This window comes from Protopterus annectens, chromosome 12.part0, assembly GCF_019279795.1.
Source record: "Protopterus annectens isolate FY-2018-M chromosome 12.part0, PAN1.0, whole genome shotgun sequence".
Lineage (NCBI taxonomy): Eukaryota > Metazoa > Chordata > Ceratodontiformes > Protopteridae > Protopterus > Protopterus annectens.
The window spans coordinates 454157640-454181895 of record NC_056746.1 but is presented as its reverse complement, the minus strand read 5'-3'; the positions used below and the strand labels follow the sequence as shown (position 1 = coordinate 454181895).

The following is a 24256-nucleotide window of genomic DNA, read 5'->3' as shown; positions in this document are numbered from 1 at the left end:
AAAGGGAATACTCAAAGAGACAAGTTACTCAATTAAAAAGCTGTGACCCTATTTTTTATGTTGATGGTGTGTCTGTACATCATGAAACAGTCAGTGCAGTAGATTTATGGGCAAAGAAAAAAGCATTTTGTACTGTTCGGATAAATGGAAGACCCATAGAGCTCAAAGCTGACACAGGTTCAAAGTGCAATGTTATGTCTGCAGAAGATTCCCCTTTATAATCTCGAAATACTGAAATCTCACATTTCAGTATCTCGAGACCATAAAAGCAAATGCTCAAAATCCCGAAACCCCAAAACCGTGAAACACAAAATCGTGAACAGTAACACCATAAACCACACAACACATACACCATCCTACCCACACTACAACAAATCAAACAAAACATACACAAACACAATAACACACATCAGCACACTTACATCTACATCTAAGCAGGGGGGGGCTGCACCCCTCCACACCCCCCTACTTATATATACTAACTCCGAGATCGCACAAACAAGAAAAGACAGTAAACTCACACCCAGACATGCTACAGTCCCTCGTGTGTGTGCATGCATGCATGCACACACACACACACACACACACACACACACACACACCACACATATACAAACACTAAAACCTCCAACACTTACACACTCATACTTTCACCTGCCTACCCTAACCCACACGTACAACTTACAAACACACTCACATACATCCAAACTGCCACCCAAAACCCATACAAAACACTCACTTACCTTAAATCGCACCTAAATCCACACACAACACTGGACACCATCCACACAAACCACAGCATGCAACGTAGTATAAAGCCATAACCACGAATTTGAGATATTCAAATTCACGATTATGCAGTTTCGCAATTTTAAAAATTCACCTTTATGGTCTCGAGATACTGAAATTTGAGATTTCAATATTTCGAGATTATAAAGGGGAACCCTACAGAAACATTTGCTAGAGTATGTGCTGATGAGAAGCTTGATTTGGCAAGGTGTGCGAAGCTTGTTGCTTATGGTGGTGAAGAGATCCAAACTGAAGGCTCAGTAGTACTTTCATATTACTGTGCTGGGCGAAGCTGCGACTTGTTATTTTATGTGGTTAAAAGGCATGCACAATCATTATTAGGGTGCAGAGGCAGTTTGAAAATGGGACTGCTTTCATTTAACAAGGAAGTGTTAAAAGACCACTGTTCTAATTTCACCCAGTATGTTTTCTCTACTTATGCTGATCTTTTCGAAGACAGACTAGGCAAGCTTCCAGCTGTGTACTCCATGAAGTTAGACCCAGATGTCAGCCCAGTCATCAGACCAGCACAGAAAGTTCCAGTAGCTGCTATGCAGAATAAAGTCAAAGCTGAGTTAGACAGAATGGTGCAACAAGGAGTGATTTGTCCAGTAGAGGAATCAACTGAATGTGTATCCTTCATGGAGGTAGTGCATAAGAAAAGCTCAGATGATATCAGAATATGCATTGATCCACAAGATTTGAACAAAGCATTGGAAAGACCTCATCATCCAATGTGCACAGTCAAAGAAGTTGCAACTCTTATGCTAAATGCCACTGTTTTTTTCTGTCTTAGATGCAAAGAGATTATTTTGGCAAATATTGCTTGGCTGAAAAACCTTGTTGCTAACTACATTCTGTACTCCTTTTGATGGGTACAGATTTTTGAGAATGCCATTTGGGATAAATTCTGCTAGTGAAGTCTTCCAGCGTGCAGTGGAGCAAAATGTTCTGGGTATTATAGAAGATGATATTCTAGTAGGAGGTAATAGTGAAGCTGAGCATGACAAAAACCTCAAGAAAGTTATTGAAAGAGCACATCAAGTGACTCGTAAGCTGAATCCTCAGAGTGCAAGTTCAGGTTATGAGAAGTTACTTATGTTGGTCATTTATTTACCAGTTCAGGCTTATGACCAGTCCCTTCCAAACAAACAGCAATTCTGGAGATGCCAGCCACAGACAATCTAGTCAAGTTCATTCCAGAATTGAGCCAACTAGCAGCACTGCTTGGAGAGCTGATGCATAAAGATGTATCCTAGTCATGGCTGGAACAACACCAGAAAGAATTTGTTGTCATGAAAAAATTGCCATTCCACCAACTTTCAGATGCTATGTTGTTCACAAACCAGTTACTCTTTTCTGTGATGCTTCAATATTTGTCCTTGGTGCAGCTATTCTTCAAGAGGGTCAACATGTTGCTTATGTGTTCAGAACTCTAATACAAACTGAAATGCAGTATGCTCAGAAAGAGAAAGAACTCTTGGCAATTGTATTTGCATGTTTGAAGTTACATGATTATATTTATGGTCGACCTATCCAGATCGAAACTGATCACCAACCTCTAGTCACTATTTTGAGAAAGCCTATGCATACAGCTCCAGCCAGATTGCAATGTGTGATATTGCGATTGCAGAAGTATAATTTCAGTCTTGTCTGCACAAAAGCAAACTTCTTTCTCTTGCTGATACATTATCCAGATTGCCCAGAATACCACTGAACAGCTTGAGAATGAGCAACTTGATTTTGAAGTAATGGAAGTAAGAAATCTTTCTTCCACACGTTTTGATGAGCTTAGAAGTCATACAGCCACAGATCCAGTTCTTCAAAGGCTCAACCACTTTATTAATCAAAGATGGCCGTCAAAGCAATCCCATTTACCTCACGAAGTGCAACATTACTTTCCTTACAGAGATTAAATTTTGTCTTACAATGGTGTCATCATTAAACGTCCAAAAGTAATTGTTCTATAATCCATGCAACCAGAGTATATTACTATTTTGCATCATGGCCACCCAGGAACTGCTTCTACCAAAAGAAGGGCGAAAGGTCTAGTAATTTGTCAAATGATATTGAGGGAGTACTTTCATCTTGTTCTGTACGTAATAATATAAAGCCACATCAACAGAAGTAACCACTTCGGTTAAACCAGATTCTTGAACTACCTTGGTCAACAGTAGCCACTGACATTTTCAAATAGAATTATCAGCATTACTTGGTGTTAGTAGACTCTTATTCCAATTGGTTTGAGATTTATCTACTTCCTAATCTAGCTTCCAGTACTGTCATTATGAAGATGAAGAACCATATCGCATGCCATGGTAGTTCATACAAAGTTATTTCTGACAATGTTACATGGGTGTATATTACGTTATTGAACTTTTAAAACTTTGAACATCATATAGTCAAAGCCATATAACTGAACTTTTAAAACTTCGAAAAGCTAAAAAAATAAATAAACAGAAAAAACTACCTGACCATTTTAAGCTGTGAGGAAGCCCCCCTTCACCCTCCATGTGGAGGGGCTGCTCCCCCCACACCCCCCGCTATTTAAATATACCAACTCCGAGATCGCACTACAGTGCAGGAAAGGGAAATCTTCCCATTCTGCACTGTACGGAGGTCTCCATTGAAACATTCAAACAAGTCGAAACAAGATAATAGTGATGTTTTCCTGAATCTGTTGAATCTCAGACATGTTCTTCTGTTGAGACAAACCAGAACTACATTACCAGTCAGCAGTAGTTTATTGGTTTCAAGTGCTGACAATAACAGTTCAGTGAAAGCTCATCTGTTAAAGAAGTGCCTATCCCAGAAGTCTTATTATGACAAGTCCAGTAAACCGCTCAATCCATTACATGAAGGGGTCACAGTGAGAATGCAAACGTGAAAAAGGTTATGATCAGATTGGAGTTGTGAAGAGTATTTGCCCAGAGCCAAGACTGTACATTGTAGAATCATAAGGAGTAGAGTTTAGGCGGAATTGGAATCAGTGCCTGTGAGAACGACTCTTTCTCATAGTGAGTTGACCAGCATTCCGGTTTCAGAAGACGTTCCAGTAAATATCCCTATTCCTGAGATGAATCCCAAAATTCCTGATACAAGTTGTTCACCGAAGACTGCCCGTGTTGCTAAACCCAGTTCTGATTACTATATTACTAGATCAGGTCACATTTCCAAACCATGTTACAGATACACGGCAACTTGGACATGAGCATTGTGTTTGTTTCTAGTGTCTGCATTATTGCATGTCTTATTCTAATGTAATTTCATTGAATGCAATCTATTTAAGAGGGAAGATGTAGATCAATATGTATGTATGTCTTTAAGAAGCTTTCTAGCAGCTTGCACACATGTATAAATACCATGCGAGCCCAACTGCCATTTTGTAGTAAGCTGTTGAGATACAAGCATGCATGTCTGTGTCGTCTGTTAATGAATCAGTTTGTTTATATTTTGTACTGCTGCTATCCATCCTGATATGTGTCTGTGTAGTAAAGCATATAAACGAACTACCCCAGCTGTTCGTCATCTATACTAGAGAGGGACAAGTGACACTTCTAATGTAGACTGTGCAAATTTTTTGAGTTGTGTCAGTATCATCTCAGATATTCATAGATGCTTTGCTTGTCGGTAGGCAGCTTACCTTTTCTTCAACACTATTCAAGAGTGTAATTCTCATCCTAGACTGGTCAATCCACAACTACAAGCCATTCACATGGCTCAAAAGGTTTTTGGAGGCTTCTCCTCATCTAGTAAGGCAGCCTGTCTATTGTGTAGTATGGAAACAGTGAGAGGGGACACAAAGTTATACCCCTGTGCAGAGCATCAGTTTTCATCTGGCAGTAGCCCAATGGCATGAGCACAGGATATCCCTTTTAGCATTTCTTATTTGTATGGAAGTAAACAAGATATCAGAATATGGGAGCTGCTCATGCTGTCCACTCCTGAAGCTGTTATTTCAAAGGCTGTGTCTGGTCTGCATTTTCTAGACTACAACACTCTGCAGGTCAGTCTATTTGCCCTTCCAAACATGATCTTCTCCTGCTTTTCTAAATACAAAAGGAAATTGGGAGGTTGTAGTGAACCCCCCCCCCCCTTCCCACACAGGCATACCCAGTTTACATTTCTCCAGTCACAATGCATCCACATCTCATTGCAAAGTTCAGGAAATCAAGACCAAAACATATTCCTATTGTCTTGTGGTGGCCAAGAAGTATATGTTTTTATGCAATCATATCCCTCTGGGTACAGGAAACGCTCAACTGCCAAGCCATGATCCTGCCTATTTTTGAGATGCAATCAGTTCCACCTCCTTGCTAGCACTTTATGTACACCCCATGGTCCTGTCACATTCACTGGCTTGGGTCATAGAGGTTACTACAGTTGCCAGGACATCCTCTACTTTTTCAGGCCTATGCCTCCAGCTAAAAACAGTTCTCAGTTTGAATAAAGTAATTTCTTCTTCTGCTCTGTTTGATTAGCTTGCAGATCTTTGTGTACCTTACCTACCTCAGACACCTGCATGATTTTGGCCTGTGTTTTTCCATAGTCAAGCTGCATGGTCAGCTAGTTTTGCAACTTTTGACCTTATAGAGTGCAGGATTGTGGCCCAACACCAGTAGATCAAGCATTTATTTACTAAAAATGCTACATCTTTATCCTCCTTTGGAGAGTTTCCCCTGATCCCTTTGTGATTGACAGGCTATACTGTCCATCATTTGAACCTGTTAGTTCAGTGGCATTAAAGTTCTTTTCTTGGATAATGCTCTTTGTAGTAGTAGCCATCACTTCCAAACATAGGATCTCAAAGCTTGAATCCTTCATGTGTAGAAAACTGTATCTGGGCTTTTGCACAGATATGCTGTCCTTTAGGATGTACCCGCCTTCCTTTCCTAGTTGCATTTTTGCAACTCCATTCATCTTTCTGTTTTCTTTGCAGACGGGCAGAAAGCGAGAGAGAAAGGTCCTTCATACCCTAAATATCCATTGTCAGCTTGGGTATTATTTAAAGGGACACATGTGACCAAGGAGATTGGCAAGTTGTTCATCTTCCTTACTCTGTGAATGAAGGGACTCACAGTACAAAACAGGCACTATAAAAGTAGCTGTTGATTGTAGTGTATTTTGCCATCAGGTCAAAACTGGTGATTAATGAATACTGCAGTGAAGGCTTCACCAGAGAAGCAATGGCCTTGGTGCATGCAGCAGTAATTTTTCCTTTTTTTTAGGTATCTGTGCTGCAGCCACTTGGTCGTTAGTGAACTCCTTCACCAATCATTATTGTCCTGCACTTCTGAGGCTTAGGTCTTTTTTAGTAAGATGGTACTTCAGGAATTAGCCTTCTGATGTATGTCCTTTTATGTTTTTCTAGCTCCTTCCACCCTGGTTATTGCAACATGAGATTCATCCTAACCAAGGACCCATCATGGGAGGCACTCAGTATAGCTGATACATCTTACTGATTCTTACTTTGTTCTTTCACCTGTGAAAAGACCTTTCTTTGTAGGTCATCTGTAGCCTCATCTTCCCTGTGGTAGCTGTTAACTTCATCTAGTCATGGCCTTTGAACTTCCCTCTAAGTTGAATAAGTATGCACATTAACATGATTTAATAACATTGAATGTGTTAAGTATTCATTGTTTATTATTAATCTGCATGATTGTACTCACTTTTGGCTCTTGGCCAGACTAATGAGTTGGAGGTTGGGAGACAGGTATGCTTACATATCCAGCAAGCATGTTATGCCTCATCATCTGTCAAAATTAGTGTGTGGATGTCCCCTGAATGCCAGAAATTCTAGATATTTGCTGAATTTTGAATTGTGTTAAGGATAAAAATTCCACTTATATAATTTTACATATATTTGGTCCGTTAGCTCTTCTGTGAATATATTGTTCATCAGGTGTGTTTACTCATAAATGTAAACCACTGTTATTTGTATACTGTACATTGTTTTGTTACATTGTGATGTAACCTGGACTGAACATGTAACTGGACATTGTTTGATCAGTGTTCTACTCCAATAAATAAATTTAAATAAATAAACAAAAGCAAAAAAATCTGTCAAGGATGACCCTCTCATATAGTAAATCCACACTGTATTTGCTCAAAGGTGGTCATTTTGTGACATATTATTAGCTTTACACTACCCACTCTCAGAATGTTTGCTCTGTTGATGAGTGCTGTCACAGTTTCAACTGTTTGTGGTGTACTAATTGTAAAATTCAATATCAGTCTTTAGCTTAGTAATAAAATAAAAGTTAGCCTTTTTGTAGCTGAGAGCATGAACTACCCTGCAAAGTGTCATAGCTAAGTAAAACACATACCATTTTGTGCATCTGGTATGTTGACAAGTGTTGTCACCAGTTCGTTATCTGAAAAGTTTAATTCAGAATTTACACTGTAATGCATAAATAATCACCTTACCTCCCTCACTAATTTCTGCTTCTTCAGACATTCATTTTCTTCTTGCTTTTATTATTATCTGATTTAAAACAAGAGAAAATGGGACCATTTTAAACCACTCATGGCAGCCTATTCTGCAACAAAGGAAGATACCTGGTAACAAACATACCCTTTGCAGCTGTTGTATTAATAGTAAATTTCAGAAGCCTTTCACAAAACCTGCTATAAAATAGGGAAGTATAATAGGGTGTAACTCAAACTAGGTTACAATGCTTTCTAAATAAGCTCTAGTTTGACATGAAAGCATCAGTGTGTAACCGACAAAGAGGAAATAGAATCACTGATAGCATTTTGGAATTAGGTTAGAGTTAGTGAGAGCCTGGGTTTGCCTTGCTTTGGACTGCACGTTCCAGTACTATGTCTATCTGTGGCTTTGATTGCTTTGCAGCTGTGCCCCTTCTGAAGGCCCCTATTTGATTTGTTTTTTTTTTTTCACAGTGATGCAGAATCTGGTGATATTCAAACACTGACCCTGTATTAGCCCAGGAACAGCTTGCATGTCTCATTTTTTGAACAACTTCTTTGTAGCTTGTATTTCCACTGCAGATTATGCCGAGTGTTATCCATGTAGCACTGCTACACCACAGCAGACTATCCAGTTTGTAAAGGGAATGTTTTCTCTGTGGCGCTCCTTCTTTATACTCTTGCTTATGCCATACCTGTCAGCCTGAAAACAATAAAATCCTAAAACTGTTTTTCAAAAACATTTCAAACCATCAGAAAAAAGGAGCTTTTAATAATTTTGACCAGCATTGTGTCTCTATTAACCGGACCTGGCTCAATTATGGATCTGTAGTATTGGCACAGACCAGCTTAAATGGTTTAATATTTCAAGCACAAATAAATACTGCTAATTTTTTATTAGTAAATCAAGACTAAAATCGAAGTTAGAAATTAGACATTTATACCACAATCATAGCAACTGACTGGTACTGTCTACCTTAGTAATTGAGTTGGTAATTAAGCCCCAGTGGCAATCACACTGATATCATACTAGGAAATGTGCTTGGAAAACATTTTATTTCTAGCTGCCACTAAGCTGTTCAGTCTGCTGAGAGGTAAGTAGGTGGGGATGGGGAGGTGCATGGGTACTAGCTACAACATTCAGAAAAATGAGATTGCTTCTGGGGTCTCTTTCTGTCTGCTTTTTTCAAATGTTCATATGTATCTCATTTTGATATTTTTACTTGCAGTGATTCTTCTGTTGGAAGACCAAATTCTGCTGTATCACAGAGAAGAGAGGCACTACCCAGCATGAAGACATCTTTGCTGACAGAGCTGCATTCTTGTAAGAAAAAATTGGAACACATTTTGTTTGGAGTACTATTTTTCCTGCTAGTGTTACTATTTATTAAAATTTGCTTTCAGAACACTTTGAATTCATTCCATTCTATCAGTGCTTCATTTTTTACATGCACTGTTTTGTGTCTTCACTCTTACAGGAATTTCTAGGCAACTTCAGGAAAATAAATGACTTTGTGTTTAAATAAAGTCTTTCAGCTTTTCCCGGTTAGGGGTTGCCACAACGGATCACCGGTCCGCTTATGATTGGCAGTGAATTTTTACGGTGCCAAGTTGCCTTCACAGAAGGCACACACGTATTCAGACACCTACCTGCATGTCTTTTTAATGTTCCGTCGCTCACGGGGAGGACATGCAGACTCCACTTAGAAGGTAGTCCAGCTGAGAATCAAACAGGAGAGTCTATTGCTGTGAGGCGACAATGCTAACCACTGCACCGCCGCACCACCGCAGCAAGTCAATGAAATTAAAAACAGTGTCCTATCTGGCTCCATGACATAGAGGGATGGAGCTCAGACTAAGCCCCAAATGAGCTGAGTGCATTCACCATTTCAGCTGCTGGTTAATCCAGACAGGACGCATGGGAATGATTGACCATTGTTGAGTTGCTCACCTCAAGTGGGAGGTGTAGGCAGGCAGCTTGCTGTGCCACTGCCACCTAGCAAAAGCCTAAGATGGTGTAACAGAAGAGATGCCATGTAAAGGACAAGGAATTTCCAGTCTTTTCATGTGTGCTTTATACTGTGGGTTGGGATTAGTAAATGTGTAGAAGTGTGCATTCATCTTAAGGTCCAACATTGCAGGCTTCTGTATCTGCATGCCACCTCTGTTACTACAGAGGGAGATATGGTATGGCATGAAATATTGCACCTGCATGGATGCCTGGCCTATCACTGTTGACTGGGATCAAAATGGATGAACATTCAGCAGGAAGAATGACATAAAAGATAAAGTATAAAGCAAAAGATAAAAGTATGAAGTATAAAAAAGTATCCTAGAGTATGTATACAGTGCAAGCCATTTATAATGGACTGTTTCTGAAGATAATAAATTGTCCATTATAAAGGTTGGCTTTGTAGACTGGCTGCAGTTTTAGAGCACAACTCTATACAAGCAGTCTCATTTTGGAGCACAAATTTCTGATACTTGTGGACAAGAGGTTGGTTTATTTCCTGTACTGTTAACATTTCTGTATTTAAAATGTACACAAATATATCAGGTAATATATATCAGATAAATATTTCAGCAAAGGGGCACAGCAGATAGTGTTGTCACCTCACAGAAGAGATCCCCCTGTTCAATTCTCACCTGGGTGCCTTCTGTAAGGAGTCTGCATGTCCTGATTGTGTTCTTGTGAGTTCTCTCCAAGTGCTACAGTTTCCTTCCACATTCCAAAGACATGCTGTAGGTGGAATGGACATTATAAATTGACTGTGTGTGTGTGTGAGTGTGTGTGTGTGTGTGTGTGTGTGTGTGTGTGTGTGTGTGTGTGTGTGTGTGTGTGTGTGTGTGTGTGTGTGTGTGTGTGTGTAAGAAGAACCTCAGCACGGCTAACTGCCCTCTGGTATGAACATTGGCTCTAACTGATGGTCACTGTTGATGTGACACCCCAACTACCTGTACAAAATGGGGAAAGAGAATGTTATAGACAGATGTATTTACATCAAGCATCAGACAGTGGTACTTCCAGTACAGAAGGGAATGATAATTTCTTACCAAACAACTTTAGGCATACTAGCCATACCCTTTCTTCTAAAGCCCTGGAAGGCCATCCTGGAATTGATTCTCTTTGACATGCAGAAGTATCATGAAGAAGTGATACCTTCTGGTCCTGACATCATTTCTGAGGAAGTGATGTCATTACTTGAGAAAGTGATGCTTACTCATCATTCACAGTGCCTCAGTGGCATGTGGGAATCTGTGCCTCCAATTGACACAAAAGGTTAAGACTGTGAGCTGTAGTTCCTCTACTAGAGGGTTTCATTCCCCCAGCCCTCACTTGCTTACTGTGTGACCTTGAGCAAGTCACTTAACCAGACACTGGTCAGGGGCAACTGTGAATATGGATTAGGTTCCCCAGTGGTCCCCTAGATTTCAGTCCCAGTTGCTACCTATGAACCTATGAAACAACCCAAACTGTCAGCTTTCCAGAGCTCAGTATCACCTTCTCCAACTCTCTGTGAAAAGGGATTAGCTAAGCCCTTCCAATCAGGGGAAGCCTAACCCCTGACACAGAAAGTCAGGTATTCTGTCTTTACTGCAAGCTGTAAGACGCTCCCAGTTGAATCTCCTCAGCAGCCTGCGCTGTTGGATTACAGCTTCCACACTCAGATAAGATCCCTACCCTCTTCTTTATTGTTAAATACTTTTTTGATTGCTTTCTGTTTTATTGCATGTAGAGACTTCCCATACTCTGGAACAAACTACCTATCTATATCAAACAAAGCTCCTCATTAGCACTCTTCAAGAAAAATCTTGATGAATGGATGGGAGATAGGAAATTCACCCTGGGGATCACTTCTGTGGCACTGCTTGACAGGGGCACAGGTAAATAATTTTCTTGGGTGTCAAAAGCCAGGATACCGTTTGGCTAGGCTTATATAGCCTAGTACCTACCTATGAACCTGTATGTGTGTGAGTGTGTGTGTATGTATGTGTATATGTATGTGTGTATATTATTTATTTATGTGTGTTAACTTTTTATTTTAATATTCTTGCTATTTACTCCTGCTGTTAATTCCATTCAAAATTCTAACTTACTGTTGTCTTGTTTGTGTGCTTAATACTGCTTTTAAGTAGTTAGGCCTTTCTAAAATGTTCTAGGACTTGTACTGGGAAACTGAATAGACTTTTATGTCAGTTGAACACTAGCCCTCTTGTTTCTGTTGTTTATCTGCTTCATTTTAAAGTTCTTACAGGAAAAATATTGCATTTGTTTCACTTTTATATTCATTTTTATAATATTTACTACTGATTTAACACTGCTGTAGCCATTTCTGACAAGGGGCTCTCTGAGTAAATGGTTATGTGTGCTGTTTTAAAAAGTTTCTGTTTGATTTAAGGGCATATATTGAATTTTTTGTCAGTATTTTCACAAGTGAATTTTACATAGTACTATGACTGTGTGGGCTGCTTACTACACTGTGCAGATTGGAGCGAAAGGCTTAGCACAGTTTAAACTGTTTTTGCTATATGTTATGCAGTTTAGCCCTATTTGCTGTGTGGGAACATAGTTTATATTTTCTATTTTTGTTGCCCTTAGCCCTTAATATTGTCATTGTATTATTCTGGATGGTGGTTTCCCCCTGACTTGAAGGGCCCATTACATTCAATTGCACCTAAAAAAAAAAATCAACAGAACTTGCTTCATCCTATGGTTTGTGAATCTGGTGTTGCCTTAAGCCAACCTACCGACAACTTAAGTTTCTCTCAGTCACCTCCTGATGTGAGTGCATAGCTCTCTACAGTACGGGGGTCAGACACATCCTCCAGGGCTGTTTCAGGTTCAAGTACAGGAGAAGTAAATCCTTTAGGTGCAGGAGAGGTCAATGGCAAGAGACTCCTTGCCAGACATAATACTCTATGCCCAGATATTTTGTCCTCTAGTGCAGTTTGTAGTAAGAAGAAACAGAAACTATCCCACATGACAGGTAATCAGGTTATTACCATGTATAGAGTGAATGTGGTTTCCTTAGCTACGAGTGTAGTACAGTCAGCTAATCTCAGAGTCTTTACTCCTATTCAGAATAAAAATAGGGCTGCTTTCTCCAGAGATCAGTCTAACATCAAAGATTTTGAATGGGACTCTGATGCAGACATTGGTGAACACTCTTGAGTCAGTCGAGTTTAATTCTTTGGAAGATGAATGGATTTTAAAAAAAGCAAGGATTTATAGATGCATTTGACTAGAAACAGTCTGGAGCTATACCAGAGATAGGCAGAGTTCATGATCTTATTGAGGATAAGATTCCAGTTGTTTTGGCTGTTCCTGTTCTGTTACCAACTTTATAAGATATCTGTAAAACTGCAGTGTAAAACCCCTTTGACTAGGAAACCACTTCTTAAAAAGGGTATGACTAAGTACAAGATGTAGTCTGATTTTATAGCCCTGTTTGCACCTTTGTCAACTGACCCAGCTGCAGTTTCTCCAGCTGTAAACTCTAGCAAGAGAGCCTTAGCTTCTTCTAACCCTAATCCTCCATATAAAATTGGAAAGTGGTTAGAATCTCAGGGAAAAAAAGTTGTCTCAGTCTAGTAATTTTGTCTTTAAAATTTTACATTATCAGGGCTTCATGTGAAAATTTATTTTGCAATGTGCTTACAGTTTAAAATGACATTGCCGTATCTTTGCCTGCTGAACAGAAGTGTTGTAAGAGTGAGATGTTTCTAATATGACTCAGGTTTCAAAGAACGGTTTGAGGAGTGTCTGGAAAGGAGCAGACACTGTTTCTAGAAATGTAGCCACTTATGTTGTATTGAGAATGTTTGCTTGGTTACATAACCACATTTTTTTCTTATGATTTAAAAAATGAGATTTTGAATGCTCCTTTCGGCTATGAATTTGTGTTTGGTCCTGCTGGTTCCCTAATTCTCAAACACTGGGATGATAGAGGTAAATTGATCCATGGGGTATCTAGAATGTTTCATATTCCCAGGTTCTTACCTTACAAGGCTCCAACCTCAAATAACAAATAAAACAAAATAAAACAAAACAAATAAAAATCTCAGCCTAACAGGAGTCAGAGTACCAAGAGAAAATGGTAGGAGGATAATGCTTCCAAACCATATAAAAGGGGTCCCTGTTAATGAATGACTGAGGGCACCCTGTCCCTTCTGCCTGTCCCTCCTCCCCTTTCACCTTCCCTCAGGCTATAGCTCAGCCTGGCATCCTGGCCACAGATAGCCTTAGATTAGTGGGTGTTGAGAATAATTCAGTGAAGATGTTCTTTTATTTATTTTATTTATTTCCAGTTTGATGACCGGGGAGGTCCACTGGGCTCAAGGAGCCCGTTTTCAGTGGAGGCCTGAGGAGAAAAGCTCCATAAACATAGTAGATATAGTAACAGTTAAGCAAGTTGTACATAATATAAGTAAAAACATAAGCAAAGTAAAATAGCAACATTGAATAATATATAATGCTTGTTTACATTTATACATTAGGGAACCGTAGTAGAGAGTCACCATAGTACTGAGGTTTTAAATCATCTGAGAATGGTGTAAGAGTCACATTTGTAAGAAAACAGTAAGTAAGATTGATCTCCTATTGGATAAGGTGGAAGATACTTTATTTGTATGGATGAATGCATGTATTAGGTAGGATTAGGTAGGTAGAGTACAATTGCATTTCCTGTTATTGGAGAGGTAGGAATGGAGCTGGGTTTTGAAGTGATCAAAGTTTTCAGAAATTCTTAGGGAAGGAGGAAGAGAGTTCCATTTTTTGGGTAAGGAAAATGATAGGAGAAGCTGACCTGGGGACGATTTGGTTTATGTACAGAAATTAGATTTTGGTGGGCAGATCTTAGAGTTCTGTGAGGGGTGTATAGTGGTAAGATGTTTGTTAGTGCAGGGCACTTAGTACGCTTAAAAATAAGCTTGTGAGCTTGTGAGCTAGTGAGCTGGAGGTAGTCCAGGCAGTTGGGAATTTCTAGCTATTACAGCAGTTCGAGAGGTATGCAGTGGTGGGTAGAGTACTTGGACTTAGTGGAAAACTTTGAGATTTTGTTGTAACAAGTTTCCAGTTTAGAAGAGATGGAGGTAGATAGGTTGGCTAGTACGGGTGCACCATACATCAGAGATGGTAGTAAGTAGGTAGTGGTGAGGGTCTGTCTTGTGGAAGGGGAGAGAAAGTGGGAGTTTCTATACAACATGCCAATTTTCTGATGGGTTTTCTTAATATTTAGCTGAATATGGGTATCGAATTTTAGGTGTTCATCAATAGTGATCCCAAGAAGTTTAGCAAAAGGAACAACTTCTACAGTGGAGATGGCATGACTGATGATATTGAAGGAGGTTTTGTCAAGATGGTGAGATTTAGAGGGAGAGAATAGTAGAATTTTAGATTTGGTGGCATTTAGAGAGAGGTGATTTTGAAGCATCCAGTTCTCAGTAGTAGTAAAAGCAGTTTGAGTTTTTGTTTGGAGTTCAGGGAAGTTAGAAGCAGAGCAAACTAAAGTTGAGTCATCTGCATATTGAACTATCTTAGTGTTAGAAATGGCTGTGTGGAATTCATTAATAAAGATGTTAAAGCTCATTGGTCCGAGTATGGATCCCTGGGGTACTCCAGTTGGGGTTGGAAGGAAGGTTGAGGTGTCAGTTTTCCATTTCTTGGCCTGAGATCGGTCAGAGAGGTAGCTACTGAACCAGGTAAGTTGAGAGATTAAGATTAGAAAGGTGGTTTAGGAGGTCGGAAATGGGAGACAGTATCAAAGGCCTTAGAGAGGTCAAGGAGGACTGTGGATACAAGTTCTCCAGAGTCACGGGCATGGTTTGCTATGTCTAGTAAAGAGAGAAGAGCAGTTATTGAGCTGTAGCCAGGAAGGAATCCATGTTGAGATGGGGTGAGGAGTTGATTATTTGTAAGGAAAGGCATGAGCTCTTGGCATTGGACAGAAAATCTGCCTTCTTGCAGGGAATTCTCCTTGCGCCTTCCAGACCAGACATAATTTTTTCCTCTAGAACTCCTTTACAAGTTGCAGTCAGGAGTTATGTGACTGTTCAGAACATTTTCAGGGATATCTATTTTCAAGAAGCTACCTCTGCAATAGTGTTTCTCAAATTTCTAGGCCTCATTGCATCAGTGATCCTCATGACACTGTGGGCCAGATTCTTCATGAGAAAGATTAAATGCTGCTTAAAATATGTTGACCCAGTACCTGCTTCCCTTGGAGTTCCAGTTACTAGTTCTGTATTTTGCAAACTGAGAGTTACAGTGTTGGAGGCATCCAATGTCTTTAAACCTACCCTTCTCCTTCCAGACCCCAGTCCAGTCAGTCCAGATGGACTTGTCAACATTTTTGGGGGGATCAGTGTCCAAGGGAGTTCAAATGCAAGGAGAATATGGTCATTCAGACCCTTAAAAGCATATAAATGTCAAAGAAATGTTAGCAGGGATTCAGGTCTTAAAAGATCTTCACCTCTTAGGGTCCCCAGGTTCCCTTTTATTGGTCACAGATAACAGCACAGTCATGTAACACCTGAATAAAAAAGCGGGTACAAAGTCATACCCCTCTTTCCCAGTTGCCAGTGGTGGCCTGGGAGCTAACCTCACAGCATTCTCTGATACTTCAGGCCTCATACATCCTGTTAGAGCAAAACCTATTGGCAGACAGACTAAACAGATCCCCGACAGACCCTCACTAATGGAAACTCAAGCAAAGTTGGTTCTCCCTTTTAAGGGAATTGGCCAAAGACAATTACCAGAAACTTCCACACACCCTTTATCTGCTCACACAGTGTCGGGGGTGACTGGTTCACTCTGTCTTAGAGCAGTTGCGACAGATAGCCTAGATGATTCAGTCTTGATACCTTTTAGGCACTTGTTCCATTAGGATGTGCAGCAGGTATTGAAGGAGGCAAGAAAATATGCAACTAAAAAATCTTATATTTACAAGTAGACAAGGTTTTCTGTGTAATGCCTAACTAATATCAGAGGGTCTGGTATGGTGATTTTGAAATGTTTGAGTGAGCCACTCAATAATGGCTTATGTAATGCATCTATCAAGGTATATCTTGCGGACATATCCGCTTGACTGTCCATGGATCCCCATCGTTCATCTCTTTTTGTGGTCCATTTATGAAAGCAGTGTTGCACTGGAGACCCCCTCAAATGCAAATTCCTTCTTTCTGGAATCCCAACTTTGTTCTCTAAAAAATGACCTTATCTCCTTGGGAAACTGCCTTTCAGGCTGATTTGAGGTTTATCACTCAGAAAACGGTTTTGTTTATTGCTCTGACATCTGTAAGATAAGTCTGCAAGCTGCAGGTTCTCACAATGGGGCATACTTATATGATTTTCCACAAGGACAAGGTTGTTTTACACACTGATCCTCCATTCATTCCAAAAGTTACTTCTCAAGTATAACTTCCAGGATGGCTGCACACTGATCAACAGCTTAGGTTTAGAACTCCCAGTGCGAAAACAGAAACTGAAAAATAAGAGCTAGTAATTCTGTCAACTAGAGTAAATATCAGTTAGTGGCTAGTAAGTACACTGCCTGGATACCAGCAAAAAGGTAATTTAGAAAATCTAAAAGAAATTCAGCTAGAAAACATGAAGAGAAAACACTGGGAAGAATAATACAGCTGTTCAGCAAAAAGCAGTTCAAGCTCCAGCTGTGGTACAAGAGTTGGTTTCCCATAATTTAGAGGAAAAAATAAATCAAATGTACTCAGAGCTGAATAAAATAAATGACACACTGAAGAAGTATATCAACTCAAATAAAAAAGGCTGGAAAATTTTGAAGTTTTAACTGGCTATTCAAATTAACTCATACAAATGCAAAAATCAGAAGTGAAGAAAAGGATGACTGAGTTTGAGACTTGTCAAGAAGAGCCGTTTAAAAAAATAGTAGAATTAGAAGACAGGGCATGCAGAGAAACCTGACATTTTCTGCTGTACCACACACATAAGTAATTGGACTAGTATTCCACAGCAGGATTTGTTAATTGAAAGGCACTTCCAGTGTATGCTTCAAGCCTGGCCATGCAGAAGCAGTCAAAACATATATTAGTAAAGATGCAATCATACGAGCAGAAAGAGATGATCCTGACAAAAGTGTGGCAGAAGGGCAAAGTGTTAAAAACAGGAGATAGTAGAGTATTTGTGGAAAATTATTATTCAGGGCAGAAGAGAAGCATATTTATCCCAGGAATCAATAAATGTCAAAAGACAGGTATGAGATTCAAGCTGCTGTATCCAACTGTCTTTAAAATATTTTTTCCTGGAGAATCAAATACATTCTTGGATACAGAACGCTAAAGAGAAAATGCAAAAGTTTATCCAAGAAAAAGTGTGCCATCAAATAAAAACTAACATTGCTTCTCATTCTTATTCTTATTAAATTAGTGAATAAATATAAGATTATAAAGCATCAGTCACATTTGTGAAATATGGCTTTGCAAGAAAAAGTGGCTGAGAAAGAGTGAACTTTTGTTGACTTTGTTAAACGTATGAGTGGACTGAAAAGCATATGCCCTACTTTGTCACTGATGGTTAGAAGGACACTAAAAGGGGAAAAAGTAACCGTAAGTAAAACATTTTTTGTTCTTAATAGTATTTGCATAAAACATTTCATGATTTTTAAAGTTCATATTATATAGTAAAGCAGATTTGTAGTTTGTAGTCACGGCCATCTTAAATGTGGGGATGAGGGTAAGTATTTTCAATGATTGTTGTATGTGGTAAGGATATTAAAGTAAATAAGTACTTTTTTAGTTTTAAAAATATAGGCATTACATTGTAAAAAGAGAAGAAAGGCTGGACAAAAACAAGTTTAAGTTAATATGTTGTAATCTTGGGTTGTTGGGATGGGTGATGGGGTGTAAAATGCACTATTTATATTACATGTAGAGAAGAAATTGATCCATCCATTCACAACCCTTTTTTCCCAATTTTGTACAGGGAGTCGGCTTGTCACTTTAACAGTGACAGTCATCTAGAGTCAAGTTTCACACCACCAGGTGAGATGATCTGTCTTATTTTTGCATAGGTGAATCCCTGGACAAATGCCATTGGCTTAATCTGAAAAAAACAAGCATTTTCTGTAAGCAAATAGGCTTGGAAATTAAGACAAAATGATGACTGCCAGGAGAAGTGCTAGGTTTGTTGAATATGCAATTATATTAAGCTTGTTTTGTATTTCATTTAGCAAACATTCAGTGACAGTTAAGAAGGCTGCATCTGAAAGCAGCTGTACATTCTGTCCGTATGTTTCCACAAAATTAACCTTCAGTGATCTGAGCATTGCTTACTGAGGGAAATGGCAAAATTTATAGGTACAAAGGCATGCAGTTCAGTAAAAAATAGTTTGAAATTATTGGAAGTGAATAAGAGATAGCAGCTCCCCTATTAGCCTTAATACTTTAATGCATTTAATAGAACAGTGTATAATTTAGTTTAATTTAAAGATATCCAGTGACTTTTTTTCTTTAGGCTAGAAGTTAATATTTTCTGAAAGCATACAAGCTGTTTTTTACTAATGGGAAGGGAATAAAGATAAGAAAAGAACAGATAGCAATCAGGATGTAACATATGCTTTAGAATGGGTAACTAATTTTATGTTACAAAAACAAGAAACAAGTGCAATTCCAAAAGGGAAACCTGTAAAATACAAAAGCACTTGGGAAGCAGTGTATCCAATGCAAAATAAGCAGTTTATTAAAAGGCCAGCAAAAAAACTTAATGCTTTAACTGAATCACAGCGTTTTCATTTCAAGATTTCTTCAGATATAATTCTGCATAAAGTTGTTGCCTTTATATATCAAAAAACTCTACCTATCAATTATACACCATCCAACAATAGTCAAACACTCATTAAAACAAGTTCCAGATTTAAAAAAATAATCACCGTAATTCTTCTTTATAAAAGATGCTAGAAAAAATAAATGCTGCATCCTGTATATGAAATGAAAAACTTGTAAATGTATAAATGTTAAAAATTGATACACATAAGAATGTTCATATATAAAAATGTTATATAAGTAAATCATTAAAAGCTTATTTGTACTGGATACACTGCTCCACAAGTGCTTTTGTATTTTAATTTTATGTTAGGTAATATCTGTGGTACAGCTGTTGATTTGGGGCAGTTATAGGTTCATAGGTAGGTACTAGGCTGTCGGCCCTGGGGCCTATACAAGCCCAGCCAAAAAGGTACCCTGGCTTTTGCCACCCAAGAAAATTATTTTCCTGTGCCACTGGCGAGCAGAGCCACAGAGGTGATTTCCCGGGGTGAATTTCCTATTTCCCATCCAATCATCAAGATTTTTCTTGAAGAGTGCTAATGAGAAGCTTTGTTTGATATAGATAGATAGTTTATTCCAGAGTATGGGAAGTCTCTGGGACAGGAATCTATCCCTCCAACATGTTCTGTTTATTGTGGTGACAAGGTTTAGGTCCCTAGAGCGTGTAGCTCGGAGGGATTGGGATTTCTTTAAGTGGAGCATGTCCAACAGCTCTGGGTTTGACATAGCTTTGTATGTTAGGCAGAGATCACCTCTGAGTAGGTGATATGCGACAGAGTAAAGCCTGGAGTTTTTTGAGATGGTCTGCGTAGGGCATCTGTTTGAGGCCAGTAATCCTCTTTGTGAGGTATTTCTGCGGCCTTTCCAGTTGCTGTAGATGTCTTGTGAGGTACATACCAAAAGGGGCGTTGTACTCTATAATGGGTCTAATGAGTGATGAGTAGAGGGAAACAATGACCTCTTTTTTTCTGGATGAGAAACCTTTTATGATGAGGTGTGCCACAGAAGGATTTCCTGACTACTGTGGCGATGTGATTATCAAAGGAGATACTACTGTTCACCTGTGTCCCAAGGTCTCTTATCCCACTTTCGGTGTTAAGTATACTACTGCCTATGTTGTAGTTCATGGGTACAGAGTTTTTACCAAAGGGGATGACAATGCACTTTTTAGCATTGTGCTTGAGGCCATGGCTTTGACGCCAGGCATCTGTCTCAGTGAGGCCCTTTTGTAGGATGTCCACATCATTAGAAGTTTCTATTATGGCTCCTAGTTTGCAGTCATCTGCGAACTTTGTTAGCCAAAGACCTTCTGTGTTAGCCTGTACTTCAGAGAAGTAGATACCAAACAGGAGAGGACCCAGGACTGAACCCTGTGGTACTCCACTTGTCACTGGTCTGACGTCAGATTTGGAGTCTGCTACTTTCACAGTGTGGGTTCTGTCAGTGAGCCAGTTGGCAACCCATCTTGTGACATAGGGATTTATACCTATTTTAGTGAGTTTATCTATAATTCCAGAGTGGGGGATGGTGTCGAAAGCCTTGGCAAGATCTAGATAGGCTGTGTGAATCACCTTCTCCTTGTCTACGGCTTTGGTGATTGCTTCAAAGAAGTCTATCAGGTTTAGGAGACATGATCTGCCTTTTACAAACCTGAACTGGGTAGGATCCAGAGTTTGGAGATTACCAATGTCTTTGTTTATAAGTTCCATGATGATACGTTCCATGGCGTTGTAGACCAGACTAGTCAGGCTAATGGGGCGGTAGTTCCCAGGGTCCGTGGTGGCTCCCCCCTTGTGGAGTGGGATAACCGTTGCTGTGTGCCATTCAGCAGGCACAAAGCCTGAGGTGAGGCTATGATTGAACATGATACTTAGGTGGGGTGCCAGTTAGTTCTGTAGTTCATGTAGAACGCAGCCTAGGATGTTGTCTGGTCTCATGGATGCTGTGTTCTTGGCTTTGGAGAGTGTGGTTTTTACCTGTGCAGCCGTGATTACAGGAACTTTGCATTCTTCCGGTATAGAGATGGGCTCTTTAGGGGGTGAGAGGGGAGTAAAGTTAGCACTGAACCTATCTGCCTATTCCTATCAAGAGGGTTAAACTTCATTTTTGAAGATGTACATAGTTTTCTTTGTTTGTTCTAAGTTAATAGGTTATGGGAGTGTTCTGAAAATGCATTTAGTTTTTTTTGTTTGAGGGTTTTCATTAAAATAAAAAGGCTCGAAAAAAATGTGACATAGGTTCAAGTGGAGATGACAACTATATAAAAGATCAACCTGCCAAACATTAATCTGTGCATGTAACACAAAAGCTGGAAATACACATTCAAAAAAGCCGTCATGTATAACAGGGGGAACAGTAACTTCATAGCTATGCTATCCATATTATTTTGGAATATAAATGGCCTTACAACTATAGACAACAAGGTAAGATTACTGAATTATATTAAGAAATTATTCATGCAAGATCAATGCTGCAGGAGATGCATTAGGAAAGAATTTGAGCATGTGAATTCGTTAAAGAAATTATTTCAGAATGGACGAAGGAAAAAGGGAGTAATTATACCAATTGCTACAGGAACTCCAATTGTTGAAGAGAGGGAAAAACATAATGGTAGATTTGTGGTGGGAAGGGGCTACTGGCAAGGGAGGATGAGAATTACACTGGCATGTATTTATATTCCACTAAAAACTGCTGTTATGCAGCTTAAGAAATTTTTGGGAGAAGTAAGCAGCTTTAAGCAGGAGATATTACTTACAGATGAGAACTGGAACGTGCTTTGCAACTGTGAGGATGCATCTGGGAGATGTAGCAGGTAAAATATAACAAAAGAGGTGGATTTCTGAAGAAATTTATGAATAGATTTCTGAAGAAATTTGTGAAAATATTTGGTATGGAAGAAATGTATACAGTAGCTGGAACTCTAAGAGAATTTAAATATCATTTCCCAAGGTACAATAACTGGGCTAGACCAGATAAAAAATATATTTCACAGGAAAATGTGTTTAATTGCAAGCTTTGACACACATCCAGTATCATATATGAATAAAAAACAATATAAAAATGCAGGGTAATGTAAAAATGAGACACTGACACTTTCCCATCTACCTGTTAAAATTAAAGGAATTTCTGGAATGGGTAGTGGAAATTATTCAAAAGTCATTAACAGAGACAAAAATTTCTTCAGTCATTATAGCTTGTGAGTAGGATAAAAGTAAATGGAGTTTGAAAATATGATATAAATAAAAAATATATGGTTAAGAAGTTATATGAATTATTTTTAGGGGCTAACAAAGGTTAAAGTATTACAGAATAAAGAAAATTTCAAGCTCAAGAAGAGGCACAACTACAGATTGATGAATAGAAAATAAGGGAGCATCTGGATAATATGCATGAGTTTAGGAAGATTGCTGCTACGTAACTGTTTTGATAACTCTAGAGCACAAAAAATTTTAGCACAATGCCTTAGGAAACAGAAAATAGAAATGGTTATGACCCAGCTTAGGGAGCCTGTAACAAGAAAAATAACCAGAGATCCTGTATAGAGGTATTAAAGATATTTTGGAAACATTATGAACATTTGTATAAAGCCGAGAAATGTGAAAATCAGGAAAGAGTACAAATGGAAATATTTATGGAAGACTTAATTATGCCAAGGTTAGAGGTAGACGAGGCTCAGTGACTAACAGGTAACATAGGAGGAGAGGAATTAAAGCCTGTGATGTATAATCAATCTGTATGAAAGTCTCCAGGAACAGATGGTATTCCTGTAGAAGCTTGGAAGCTAGGAGAGTAGAGAAGTGCTAAAAATCTCAAAGGTTTTGCTTAGAACAGAAAGCACCAACATCCTGGAAAGAAGCTGTGGTGGCTGTAATACCTGAAGATGGTAAAGACACATCAGGCCCAGCTTCATATTTTAAATCATGACTGAAACGTTTTTATGTGTACACTAGCTAAATACTGCAAAGGTTTTGTCAAAATTGGTAGATATGGATCAAAGTGGTTTTGTGGATGGGAGGCAAACATTTGACAACATTAATAGGGCAATGATGATCCAGAGGGAAGCAGAATGCAAGAAAGTACTGCTGTTGTTGGTGGGTCTTCATGCAATGAAAGCATTCAACAGAATGAGCTGGGATTTCATGAAAAGGACAATAGAAGCATTTGCATACCCTGATACAATAAGATTAAGTAGGAAGACATATGAAGGATCAGAGGCAAGAATTAAAATGGGAGAGTTCTGAACAGAGGAACTAAGCAGGGATGCCCTGTTTCCCCCTTGTTATTTGATTTACATGTATAGCCAATGGCAAAGAAAATTAGAGATTAAAAAATGCAATGATATTTGTATGGTAATCAAGAAAAGTTGGCTTCATTTGCATGCAGTATTATGTTGTACCTGATAGATCCAGAAAATGGCTTCTCATTGTTGTGGAACACTTTGATATAGTTTCAAGTCTTTCAGGATATAAAATTAGTGAAGATAAAACAAAGGTTGTAGCCATAAATTAGGTATCCACACGTGAACTGGTTTAGTAATACCTATACTTATGGGGACATGATAAGATGAACTTCTTTAGAGTGTGGATTAGAAAGGATTCTATTATGGCAGCTAAGGATATGGGGAAGGAGACTAAAGAAAAGATAATACAAAAAACGTGAAACTGGAAGCTCTTGTTTATGGATATGGATAGTAAGATACAAGTAGTGAAAATGTTTTTAGTCACTTTATTTTTATATATAGGTCAGGCAATTTTTTTATCAACCAGAGGTGAAGTTCTGGACAAGCATTACTAAAGAGTTGAATGAATGTATCTGGGAGGGGAAGAGGCAAAGAGTTAAGTGTAATAAGTTGATCCTTCCAATAGAACATGGTGGTTTATGATTATCTGACAGAAGGGACATTTTAGAGCAACACAATTAAGGCTCATATACAGAACACAAGCAGAAAGTTGTAATTCAAACTGGAAAGGGATGATAATGAAATGTGTGAAATTCAGGAAATAAGGATAGAGTTGGATTTTGAGATTATTAAAGAGAACAGCAGCAGCCATACATAATATATTCTTAAAGTAGCAGAAAGTATTCTAAGAACTAAGGGAACACAAGATTGGAGGAAGGAGATTTAGGTGATAGGGACACTTGCAAGTAGGGATACAGAGAAAAGGCAAGAGGGGGATGTAATTTACTGGACAAAACTGGCAAATGACCCAAGGTATTGGAAGCAAATGACTAAAGAGGG

General features: G+C 38.9%; 1 protein-coding gene across 1 annotated transcript in view; it reads left to right on the top strand.

Moving 5' to 3' along the window:
• Positions 1-24256, top strand: part of IQCE (IQ motif containing E) — a 2620731-nt gene that overhangs the window by 2244693 nt on the left and 351782 nt on the right. Inside the window, exon 22 of the mRNA XM_044089561.1 lies at positions 8448-8542. Coding sequence (XP_043945496.1) covers positions 8448-8542 — 95 coding nt within the window. The remainder of the gene's footprint in view (positions 1-8447; positions 8543-24256) is intronic.